Source organism: Lycium barbarum, chromosome 10 (genome assembly GCF_019175385.1).
Source record: "Lycium barbarum isolate Lr01 chromosome 10, ASM1917538v2, whole genome shotgun sequence".
NCBI lineage: Eukaryota > Viridiplantae > Streptophyta > Magnoliopsida > Solanales > Solanaceae > Lycium > Lycium barbarum.
Genome location: NC_083346.1, coordinates 112,293,163 through 112,306,249, shown reverse-complemented (window position 1 = coordinate 112,306,249; position 13,087 = coordinate 112,293,163). Strand labels below are relative to the sequence as shown.

The 13,087-nt window shown below is 32.1% G+C and overlaps 1 protein-coding gene across 1 annotated transcript; it reads left to right on the top strand.

The window, feature by feature from the left end:
- Nucleotides 1–2,086: 2,086 nt before the first annotated feature.
- Nucleotides 2,087–7,566, top strand: LOC132615609 (dihydroneopterin aldolase 2-like). Its single transcript, XM_060330219.1, has 3 exons — nt 2,087–2,217; nt 3,725–3,917; nt 7,296–7,566. Exons 1-3 carry the CDS (start codon nt 2,199–2,201, stop codon nt 7,492–7,494), a joined length of 411 nt encoding a protein of 136 aa, XP_060186202.1. The 5' UTR covers nt 2,087–2,198; the 3' UTR covers nt 7,495–7,566.
- Nucleotides 7,567–13,087: the final 5,521 nt, after the last annotated feature.

Genomic DNA, 13,087 nt, shown 5'->3' with positions numbered 1-13,087 from the left:
ATTTTAACAATTAAATATTTTTTACAAAAATTATAATTAAATACAACTCTATTTTCAATTCTAACTTCAACTCCAAATCTAAAATATCATTCTCTTCTAAAATACCAAATAAAATGAAAAATATTTGGTTTTCATGTCAAAACTCCTTCCTATAGAGATGTATGTATGAATTTTAGGGTTGTTTTGTTTTGATTTCAAATCATGGAACAATAGAAGGTGTCTGTCAAGTGTTGTTAATGGATAGGTAGGCTCTACCAATCCTTTCTTGGCCATATGTCAATGTCACTTTTGGTAAAGTGTAGGTATGATCTTTATCAATTCTCTCTTTTATATACACTTCTGTCATATAATTATCAATGGCAAACATGTTACTTTTTGTCAAACTTCTTAAAGTGGAGAATATACAATATCACCCTTCTAGATTATTATATAAAGACCGTTAGTATTTGTCGGAAACTAACAGGGCTATAATTATTCATATTTATAATTATGTAAAAATGTAAGAGTCACTTTTCGACAAATGAGAGTCAGAAATATGAAGAAGATTTAAAGCGATGGTCAAAGGAATAAAAATATTTTTCCTAGCTATTCAAGCCATGTACATTAGGAAAGAGTTTTAAGTGAAATATCGTCTTTCCCTAACTAACCCAAAAAAATAATCAGGATTCAAAATCTCAGCATTCTATCTATGAAAACTTTAGTAGGTAGTCTTTACCCAATATTTATACTGGTAAAAGATAATACCAAGTACCTAATAAAATAATTAAAGTAGGTGCAAATTAGCTCCAAAATCAGTGTTATTATTAGGTAATGTGGATTGCTTTTCAAAATGAACATGAGTTTTTCTATGAAAAAAGTCAAAACAGATCAGCTTAATGGAAAATTCCATTAGGCTAAAAGATCTTAATCATCATTGAGCACTGCCTAGGAATAGTCCAAGCTCCACTTTGTCTGTTTTGGCTAAGTGTTAAATTTCAGGTTTAGGTCTTTAATTCATTGTTTTAAATCAAGATATGAAAGTGATCCCACATCTGTCTCTATTTTCATTAAACAATAACTTTAACACGTCCAGCCAACTAGTCTCAAAGACGCATAGCGGACCCAGAATTTTGAGTTCGGGGGTGCTGGACTCAGAAATTTTGAGTTCGGGAATGCACTATTAACTATTTATATCTGTTTCCTTTATATTTTCTATACAGCTATACACTCAGTGACTGAGTTTAATGGATGCTGGAGCACCCAAAATTTGCACATGGGTCCGCCACTGCCAAGTGGACAACACTACGATTTGATTTGCTTTAATTTAGTATATAGTTAACAAAAGAAGAAGAAAAGCTCCAATTCATCATTCCATTAATTTGAAAATTAGAATGTGTTTTGAGTAAGCTTGATTGACAAATAAGCTTATAAATACTTTATACTAGTAAATATGAATAATATTTAATTGAGAATTAATTTAAAATTATAAATTGGTCATTTCTAACTTATTGCTTTTTGACGAATGGACACTTCTGATTTTATAATCTCAAAATATCCTCTGTTTTTTATTTATTTAAATTTAATCTTAAAATATCTTTTTTTAAACTAAAACTCCTTTAGTTATTTTTATGTGTTGCCATTTAAGATTTGATGAGACCAATCTTGTTGAGAAAATAACAAAAATGGTCTTTTGTTTTTTATAGTAGGTTCAAAAAAGTCCATAAAATGTCACATGAGTAATTTTAGTCCTTAAGTTTTGCCAAAAGTGAGCACTTTTGGTCCATCAAATATTTACCAAACCCCGATTGTCAAATTTAATAAAAAAAAAATTAAAGGAGAACTCATATTTGGAAGTGCAAGTTTTGTAGTTTATGTTATTTTTGACTATTTCAAGAGCTTGGTGGAACCTGTTAAGATATAAATTCTGTTTTTTTGGGTCTACTTTTTAATTAGGTGTAATTTTTCATGTTGCATTTTTTGAAATTTTGATTCAGATTAAGTTCTTTTCCAAAATTCCGGTTAAACGTAACAACTAGAGTTTGGTAGATATTTGACAGAGATCGAAGGTGCTCACTTACCGAAATTGATCACTTAATACTTAAGGGACCATTTTGAACTTACTGTCAAAGATAAGGGACCATTTTTCTGTCAAATTTCTCAGAAAAGCTTTTGCATTTGAGCAATTTTTTTTTTTACTGTTTTCCTACTTTAAAGCATTCATGGCATCACCCAACACCAGTAAGTACTTTAAAAGTTTTTCTCTTATTTTGTGCAAGATTTGATACTAATTCAGATAATGTTTGGGGGTCTTTAAAAATCTTTTTTTTTTTGCAAACAAATTGGACTAGTGAAGTGGGTTTTAATTGATTCTTGGTATATGACAATGTAAAGGCATTGTTTTTATTATTGAATAAGAATTAGCAGCTATATTGAATGCTGAAAAATATGTGTTTTTTGAATTGAAATATATCTAGCCCGGATTGCTATGTTTCTCTTTATCTAGAACTTGTCTGGATGTATGGAATTGAGTGGAATGTTCCAAGGTTTTAGTAATAATTAAATGAAAGCTAAAGCTGATCCATTTGTTAGAAATGCTAGATGAAATTACTTTATTCATCCCAATTTATGTGATTTGCTACTGGCCATCCTGTGCACGAAGCATTCCGCGTTCACGTAAGGTCTGGGGAAGATTTGCATCTCAAGGGGCTGTATATAGGCAGCCTACCCTAGCACAATCATCAGTAGTTGATTCCACGGCTTGAACTCATGACCTATAGGTCACATGGAGGCAACTTTACCGTTGCTCCAAGATTCCCCTTCATGTTGACTTGCTAAAAATGGGCAGTCCGGTGCACAAAACATCCCGCATTAGCAGGGTTTGGGTAAGGGCCGACCCCCAAGGGGTGTGACAGCCTACCCTAATGCAAGCATTAGTGTCATGTTGACTCGCTACTGCTTAGAAAAAAAAAATCTTCGACGATGATATGTTTAAAAAGAAAGAAATCTATTGTTAAACTCAAGGTTTCATATTAGGTGTAATCTTCATTTCTGGAAAGATAAAGGAATCTATCTCTGCAATCAGTCCGATGATAGATAGCTTGAACCTTCTATTTTGAGTCCCATAATTCATTATGAATTAGATTTTTTTAAATTACTCTAGCTTTACTCACTCTTATTAATGAAACATGCTTGGTCTGTGTTCTTTTTTCTTTTCCTAGTTTCTTTCTGATTAAGAGTAGCATCCCTGTCTGCATAACAAATGTTGTCTTTGTTTTACAATTATAAGAAAGTTGCAAATCAACGAACTTTTTAGCTAGTCTTTAGATTTGTGAGAAAAACATCTCCTATACGTTTATCAACAAGCAAGGTTTTTTATAGTAGAATTTTCTAAGTAGTGCCTGATAACATAAGCTTATATGCACCAACTAGTATTTAATACTAAACTAAGGATTTAGTTTATCAGAAGCTGTTCTTTAGAGTTCATTTGAATCTCACGAGGCTCCAAATTACTGCGAGACTACAAAATTATAATTTCGTTGCCATATCTGCATCCTGCAATGCTGGTCAGATGTATTGTGATTGATTGGAAGTTAAAAATAGGATGCAAACTGTGGTATAGTCGCTTTCTTCAAATGTACATCGTTACTAAAACCAAAAAGAATCACCATGTTACACCGAATTTCATCTAAATAATTGATTAAAATGGGCTGTTCTTTATTTCATTGTCTAAGAGGATCAGTGACAGGTCACATGGATATACCAAAAGGAGATAAGCTTGTGTTAAGGGGTTTAAAATTTCATGGATATCATGGGGTGAAGCCAGAAGAAACAAAACTGGGGCAGAAGTTTTTAGTGGATGTTGATGCTTGGATGGATCTTCGACCAGCTGGTAAATCTGACTGCTTGTCAGAAACTCTAAGTTACACTGATATATACAGGTGAGTAATGATTGTGAATGTGCTTCATTGCCGAAGGTTAAGATTGAAGATAGGAAGTTCATAAAGGATGAATTTTGTGAAAAAAACCTGTGCAGTTAAGTAGTAGTGCTCTATTGCTCACTATATTGATTGGAAATTCATTATGTTGTTTCTAAATTAGGAAGTGTTCTCTAACAGATTGGAATATATAATGATTCAGCAGTTTCCTCGTGGGTAAATTGAGAAAAGCAAGTAGAAACTAATTTATGAAACTTCTATAATAGATACAGACAGTCGTAAAAGTGTTTATCGTTAACAAATTCTCATAGTAAATAGATCTAGTTACACATTGTCTCTAGGAAGTTGTTCTTTCGATTATGATAGGATATTTTTGTTTATCCTGTCAGTCATTAGCATGTATATCATGTCACCTATTGGTTTTATCCACCCAAAAACAAAAAAAATCATCTCATTTGATGGACATCCACCCAACAAAAAGATGTCACCTAGAGATAGTTCCAAATAAAAGGATAAAAAGAGAAGGTAGAACACAAAGTCTGTATATAGAAAGGGGTGGGAGAAGGGAAGGTGTCGAGGGGCATTAATTCTTCCTTCAACACAATTATCCACACACGAGTATTGGAATTCTTGAAGCTACTGTTAGAACGCGTCTTCTTGTCTTAATCCTGTTTCTTTGGTCCAAACTGGGACTATCCTCTATCTGCTCTGTCATTAGAGCTCTCGTTTTCCAACTAGTTGAACATTAATATGTAGAATAGTAGCAAAATCAATAGAAAATCTGTTGGATCCAGTAATCTTCTTCAATTTAGAATCATGTTGATCTACTATCAGGAAGGAAATATAGTGATGTGGTTGTTGAGGATTTACCATCTCCCTACGTTGATATTCTACTTGAGGTCTCTTTTAGTTGGATTCTGAATGAAGTAGTCATGCTTTATGTCATCTGCTTACCTGATAGAATTTAATCAAAGTAGGAAGAAACTGACATTATTTACTTTCTTAACCACTAGGAGAAATATTGGAATCTCAATCATACTATGGTAACTTGATAAAGTTCATGTTTTACTAGAGCATAAGGTGAAATACTTTTTGGTGCGGGCCTTTTCTGAAGCATGTATTTTCTTTGGAGTATATACGAACTGAATTTTATAAAGTGACATAGACGCAGATGCTAATTCTGATTGTTTGTACATATTTTCTTTTCCCTCTCCTTTATGCTCTGCTGGAGCTGTCACACATGCTTAGTTGTGCACTCTTTCGGATGGTTCATTTTCTTCCCTCTTACTTGTGGGGGACTGGGGTTTGCAGCGAGAGCATGCTGAAGACCCAAAAAAGAAAAAAAAAAAAAAAAAAAAAAAAAAAAGAGAGAGAGAGCAACATGTCGATCTGTTTCGTTATTACGCACATTTGTGAAAGTGAGTGCTACTTTTCTATATTGAAGGATTTTGAGAAGGGTGATTATCCATATTGAGAAAGAAACAGTGTTAACCATCTTGTTGGATATTTTTGATTTTACCAGTCTCTATCTCTTTTTGATAACTGCGGTATCTGAGTCAACTTGTAGCGCATCTTGACCAATTCTCCCTGTGCCTGCTACCTCCTACCAGCACAAGTATTAGGTTACTCTGCCTTAAGGCTTAGGCATATGGATAAAAATCACATTATGTTTTCTGCCTCTATTAGGGTTGAAAATCATCTCCCAGTTTTGACCCTTTTTTTTTTAGAATGGTAACAGTATATTCATCAGCACAAAATTCAGTGCTGGGTATTCATCAGCACAAAATTCTGTGCTAGGAGCCAATTTACAGAAGATCCAATGAGTCTAAAATATGCCTACTTATAAAGATTCCAAAAACTCTAATATTGACTCAGACTTCCCTACAAAAAATTCTATACACCAGAAATGCAATGACAAAATACAATCAAGCTTGATCTTCTGTAAAGAGTTTTGGCTGCCATCACAACACCTGACGTTTCTTTCCCTCCAGACTGTCCACCTAATAGAAGCTGGTATGACTTTCCACCATTTCTTGTTATGCTTTACTCCCTGATGAATTCCAGCATCTCAACAGGATGATACCTGTAGGACTCCATCTAAACTGCAATCGTGCTATCAAATAATACCTGTAGGAATCCATCTAAAACTGATTTAATCTAGACGGATGAGCCAAAATGTCAAATAAGTTTCCCTGCTCTAGTTATCTAACTTCATTTGCCAAAACGAGAACCACCCATAGCTGCACAGGTATATTGCTAAAGAAAGTGACATAGACTTGATCCAGTACTCTAGCTTTGCTCATGGGTGGAGGTACGGTACCGCAAGGTGAACCCCTTCACCGGAAAAACTACACTATATATACAAGGTCATTTTTATGTATATACAGTCAAACCTCTCTATAACAGCAGCGTTGGGTCCGAAATTTTTCAGCTGTTATAGAGAATGGCTGTTATACACCTATAACAGTATTGACATTTAAATAATATTTCGCTGTTATAGGCAAAAAAGATGCATAAAAACTGATTTTCATTTTCAATTGTCAAATTCTAAGCTTAATCACACTTCGTATAACGAAGGAAAATCGTTTAATGATGAAAATATATATATATTCATATAATATTTTTTTAGTGTAATAGTGTATTGAATGATCAAATATTTGGTCAAAATCTCTACACTTATTATTGGTAATCATAGATATTCTATTTTTATAAAGATGGTTAATTATTATATTACCAGAATAAGAAGATAGCTGATATATGGGGGTAATTTTATAAAGAGCGTACTGTTATAAAGTTGGTTGTTGCTGTTATAGATGAAATGCTGTTATAAAGAAGTAAAATATGACATAAAAAATCTGTTCCGAAAAAAGTTGGCTGTTATAGAGAGATGCTGTTATATGCGGGTGCCGTTATAAAGAGGTTTGACTGTAATAGATGTTGAATCCCCTTGGCTTCGTCACGTGTTTGCTTTTTTATATTTTGAATTCCCTTAATGAAAATCCTGGCTCTGTAACTGCCTTTGCTAGCAGAAGTAGTGCATGCAGCTGAAATACAAACTTAGTTAAGACATGCCACTCATAAAATAAGAAATACAATCTTGAGAAACAACCACCAAATCAAGTGACACCAAAGCGAAATCTGAACTTCAAAATTTCTAATCACTGACTTGAAAATGACTTCTATTGGTCTTAACTTACAGATGGCCAGCTGGTCCTAATTAGTGATGCTGAAAACCAACTGGCCTGATGTTTTATGTAAGGCAGCGACTTTTCATATCTTAAGCACTTCTCTAAGATAACTATTTTCGCTGAGCAATTTTCGCTGTTGATCTTTATGGTTAATTTTTGCATAATATTGTCATTTTCATCTGAGGATTGGCAGAATAGTGAAAGAGATTGTTGAAGGTCCACCTAGAAAACTTCTAGAGAATGTGGCGGAGGTCATAGCATCTACAACCCTCAACAGGTACCCGCAGGTATCTGCTGTTCGTGTTCAAGTTGGAAAGCCGCATGTGGCTGTTCAAGGACCTGTTGACTACTTAGGTGTCGAGATCATCAGACACAGAAGTCTTGATGTTTAAACCAATGTCTTATTGCTTGTATTAATGTTTGTTATTCAAACTCCTGTTCAATAACAGACACAGTTCTTGATCTTTTCCATCTGCATTTGCTCTTGGTTTGTATATAAACTGTCTGCATACCTGCTCCATGCTCTGGTCCATTCTCTTATGGTGGCTCCAATAGATACCTGCAACTTTACCACAAAGCTTTGTGGAGTTCATGAATTTGGAGGTCCATGATTTGAGAATGATGATCCATGGAAAGAGAGAAAAAAAAGAAGGGAAAATTGGTTCCCTTGTTACCTTATATATGCTACTTCGTTGCATGAGCATCCAAGGATGTGGCCGATCATTTCCATCTTCTTGCGGAGTCATGGTGTTCACTTTTATCTTTGCTTGACCATAGTATTCCACTTCTGCATTGTGCAACAAGAATCAAAAAAGGAAAAAAGACACATCGCCAATGACAATTAATTAAATAAAACATGTCTCCCCAATATATATATATATATATATATATAGTTTCTATAAACGTGCAGTTCCACATTAATCATAGTCAATATCTATCATAGTAAAAAATATTAGATAACATTATATGTAATTATATTCATTTATTTTATGAGTTACAAAAATATAGATAATAAAACATAATCTTTTCTAATTATTGAAAAACTCATTTTAACATACGAAATCAGAATTTAAATTATATTTTCTTTCTCTTTGTGATTTCTTAATGACATTCTTTGTGCATGGTTCATTTGTGTCAGATATTCGTGATTTAGTTTCTTCATGGAGTGTTTCGTCCAAATATTATTCAGTATTGACCAAATATTCTTTGACAATAGGAACAATATTTGTTATTTCAGGAGTAGAATAATATTATTAGTTATAATAAATATAAGTTTTATTTCGCACATCTAAGTAAATCTCCCCAAAAAATTAGTGTTTGCTTCTGCCATAGCAATTGAAAATCGTGTGCATAAGATATTATTATTGGCAGTCAAATGACATTTATTTAAGTTCATGAGGTATATATTATAAGTATGTTATCTAGTTCTATCTCACCTAATAATTTTCAAGGAGGTATATGTTTACCAACACAACTTCTACAAACTTTAACTAAATAGGATTTGACTATTTAGAATTTGTGTTTATATCAATAACTGACTACGTTTGTGGCCTTTTTTCAGTGATAAATCTGTTTTGTTTTAGTAGAAGTTAAAATTAACAGTTGTTGAGCTATGAAAGAGAAATCGAAATATGTAGTAGAAATCTAACTTCATAAACTTCAATCTTCTCTCATTCAAATTAATGATAGATGACATGTGCTTATTTCCTTACTTGATGGAGTTTGTCATTCTATGCTTGTCCTTAATTGGTATCATCTCCACCTTCGTTTTGGTGCGAAGTACAAAAAAGATAGAAAATCTTACAAAGTTGGTAGATCTCTTTATGTTTTTTAATTTATGGAATAAGTGGAATATCATTTAAAAAAATATACATATTTACTCAAGAAGATGCATATGTCTCTTTAATTTTTATTATAATTCAGGAAAGGCTTGTAAAAATAATAGGTCTCTATATTTTTTACTATAATACTAACTCGAATTATATTTGTGTGCCTGAAGTGTCATTTTTTTTTTCCAGTCAATTGAATACCAAACGTAATGAATATATCTACTTGAGTGAATGGTTTATTTTTTAAAAGGTATAAAAAATCATCAATTACGGCGATATAACATAACTGCATGTAAGGACCTTTAAATTTTAAATTATTGATTTTATATGAACTTTTAAGCAGTGCAGATGAATTAGTCCTCCATATTTCAGCACGTAATGGTTCAATTATTTTCATATAGTAGCACAACTACCGAGGAAAAAACTTAGAATGTTTATCTAATTTCCATAGCAACAATGCACAATATCTATCAATATCTATTCAGAAAGCTCTCATGAGATTACACAACTGAAAAGCATAAAAATAAATATCTAACTATAGATCCCGGCTTTTCCCTAGAAACAAATATCTAAAACAAGAATACCTCCAACTCTCCAAGTAAAAACAGTATTTGATTAACGATTAAAAAACAAATGACAAAGTTACAAAGAAAATATAAAACCACACGTAAATAAAACTAAGTGAATTTAGCAATCAAAAGGGATTGAATATTACTAAAGTATGTGTCTAGAATATTGGCCAACAACCTATTAACTGTTGGTGTGGAAGAGGAAGAAAGCATGAAGTGAAATATATACTAATTAATATCTACAATGCTTCCTAATTGAAATGGACTCCTTAAGCATTTAGAGATTTAAAACGTAACCCATAACAAATTTGACATAGTGGCTTGCGGCACCAGGAAGATTGAAAAGAATGTCGTGTCTCATTAGATTTAGAATTCTTGTTATAATGCACTTTGTAAGTCTTTTATCACAATTTTAATTAATTTTAAAGTCTTAAATATTAGTACAATTCTATCTTCAAAGGGTATAAAACCGTTCAATATTTGAAGGATATTTTGGTCAACCAACATTTATATTCATGCTTTTAAAATAGTGTGTATATATATATGCTAGATGATGAAAGTCCGTGCTAGCACGGGCCCAACACAAAAAATAATAACACACATTTCTTTTTAGTCTATTTTAAAAAGAATGATATATTTTTATATTTAAAAAACATTTAACTTGAAAATTCCCCTTTTACCTTTAATGAAATGATTTAAATCCACACAAATATCTATGATTTGTTTTAGACCACAAGTTTCGAAGATCTTTCCTTTGTTTTTTAAACTTCGTGTCTAGTCAAATTATGTCACATAAATTAGGACATAGAGAGTACCTTTTAGTAATATAATTATGGAATTTTTATTATAGAAAGTATTATAATTCAATTAATTGTAAATATCAATAAATTATTTTACTTAGTCCGCTTCTCCCATATATCACTTTCCTGGTTTGGTTCTCTAATTGAAAGATTTGAAATACACCTTCTCCTACCGAGTTTCTTGCTATCATCTCTTTCTACTCAACAACACTGAAAAGCGCTTTCATGTGTTAGCATCTGTTGTAGTATTAAATTTTTAAGTATAGACCAACTTCATCATTTTAAGAAAATATGTGTATACATTTCTTGACCGCTTATATTTCGTCTTCTTGATGTTATTTCTCATTATTTGTGTGAGACGTATGTGTCTAAACTCATACCTTTGGGTATAAGTTTTAAATCTTTTGATTTTATGACTTCTTTAGCGATTTTTGTGTTCAATTTAAATCGTTATTTCTTTTTTCATGAATTTCTCTTCTTTAAATTTTCTCTAAGCGTACCTTTACCATTTTCTGAACTTATTATTATTATTTAAATGTCCTTTTTTTTTTTCAATTGTCCGCTACTTCTTCACGTGAACCCCACCTTAATTTTTATTTTTTGTAATTGTAGAAGAGTGGGCCCTACTTTAAAAAAAAACTATATTAGAAGAGTGAGTGGACGATGATCCCTGTGAAAATGAAAGAACATTGAGGACATTTATAAATAAATTTTAGTTTATTTATTAAGAATGGATAATAGTTAGTTAAAAAAAATAAGAATTATGCAAACATTATATTAATTTCTTTAGGAGTTACTCCGTGAGATGAAAAGATAAAATTATTTATTGATATCAGAGCTAGAGTATATCTCTATTTCTTTTTTATTATATAGAATAGCCATGTTAGTAGTTCAAGGGCAACAAAGTAATTTCACTCCATAATAAAAGTGCTTGCTTCACTCTGCACTCAATTTCTCATTTCACACGCTATATTACAAGCATTTGGAACCATCTAACTCTATAACGTAAGGGTCCATTTAACTTTTCATTCACATTTGCCATTTTGTGCAAATACTCATTTACGTTCTCTTTTTATGAGATAAATTATTTTTTTATTGAATTTTATGAACTCATCTATCCACACTATTTGAAAGCGATTTCAAATTAAAAAAAATCATATCTAAAGGTAGTTTTAAAAGTAAGGATAATTTATAAATGATTAGTTCTCTGCTTGACTAAATGCTACCTTTGAATGTCTGAAAAAGATGCAACTTGTTATGTGCCATTTTGCATACTCATAACGCCCAACATTATTTGCATTAGCATATGGAAGAAAGTTAGAAACTTGTAAAAGACATAATTTCCAAACAAGAGAGAGGGAGTAAGAGTTAAGCCACTTATTATATATAGAAGCAACTGTGTAGCTCATAAGCAATTTGGTTTGGAATGTTTTAGGACATGCTTATTTTGTTAGGGAGTGAGAGTTAAGACAAATATTAGTTTTGCTGATTCTTGTAAATAGTTTCATCCTTCATCTAAGGAAATATTTTCTTCATAAGTAGTTTCAAGCATATGATTAATGTTGGTATTGGTTCATGATTTTTTATAAATAATTGATGGTTCTGCTGAAGGATTTTATGAATAGATGTACGCAACATTATACACATCTCGTGTGTGAGTATTTTGTCAATAAACTTTATCACCTTATAAAAAATATAAAAAAATAAAAAGATGACTTGTTGAAGGGTTAAGGCATTAATATACATTGAAATCTTGCAATTACTTGCTCTTTAGTGTTTTCCTGATTCTTGTGAATTACTTGATTTGGGGGGATTTTTTCAACATAAGTACTTTCAAGGCATATGATAAATAATGAGACTCATATGCTCTTTCCTGAGGTGGTGATTAACCGCATTCGAGAATTTAAGCTCCTAACCTCTAATATCTCTACTCCCCTTTACACCACCAAAAACGTTTTGTTGAATGGAATATGTCAAGGTCAGGGGGTAGAACTACTCTCTTTAGGACTATTTCCGAAAATGTATGTAATAAGTTGGCCAACCTGGGAAACATTTGTGCTTGTCCCTCTTTGATACTTTTGTTTTCTCTAATGTTACCCTAGCACTACTACCGCTCAGGGTTTTGATACCAATGGGATGTTGTTTAGTCACTATTAACAAATATCCATTTTGTGAGTATCTCATAAAGCATAATGTTATTTGCTTTGTTCTGCATCCTGATTTTGAATAGTTGCGTAAGCTGGTCCAAACATCACTCTTAATAAAAAAGGAAGTATTCATTCATTATTGGGTTGTCAACGTTGTAAACACTCTCAAGGTACAGGCACTGTGGAGAGTTGTTACGAATGACGAAGACTTTTCTATACTTAATGCATTTTAGTCCCAAGGAAACGATCACAATGGCAAACCATTTGAGTTTTAGAAAAAGATGGTTTTTGACTCATCAAAAATATAACATATCAGAGAGCAGAATTTTGCTCAACAACGAGCTTATATACATGCCCATGTATCCTCTTTTCTTTCATTAAAGAACATTACAAGTTTTATTAAAAAATATCAGTAACTCTACCTGACAAAGATGCAGAATGTAATACCTCCTCCAATAATAACAATTTCTTGACAAAGCTTAGAGTTGACGCTTACTCATAAAATTCAAGCATATACAGCAAAACAAAACAAATAAACAAGAGTCACTAAGTGAATGTCTCAAATCAAAAATTTCAATCTGATCACATGTTTATTACTATTAGAAAGTGAAAAATATGTATATTAACGTTTTTGGCTTTT

What these genes read in the sequence shown, in the direction of transcription:
- LOC132615609 (XM_060330219.1), top strand. An exon ending in AGTTACACTGATATATACAG is followed by an intron (nt 3,918 to 7,295) that starts GTGAGTAATGAT and finishes GAGGATTGGCAG; the next exon opens with AATAGTGAAAGAGATTGTTG.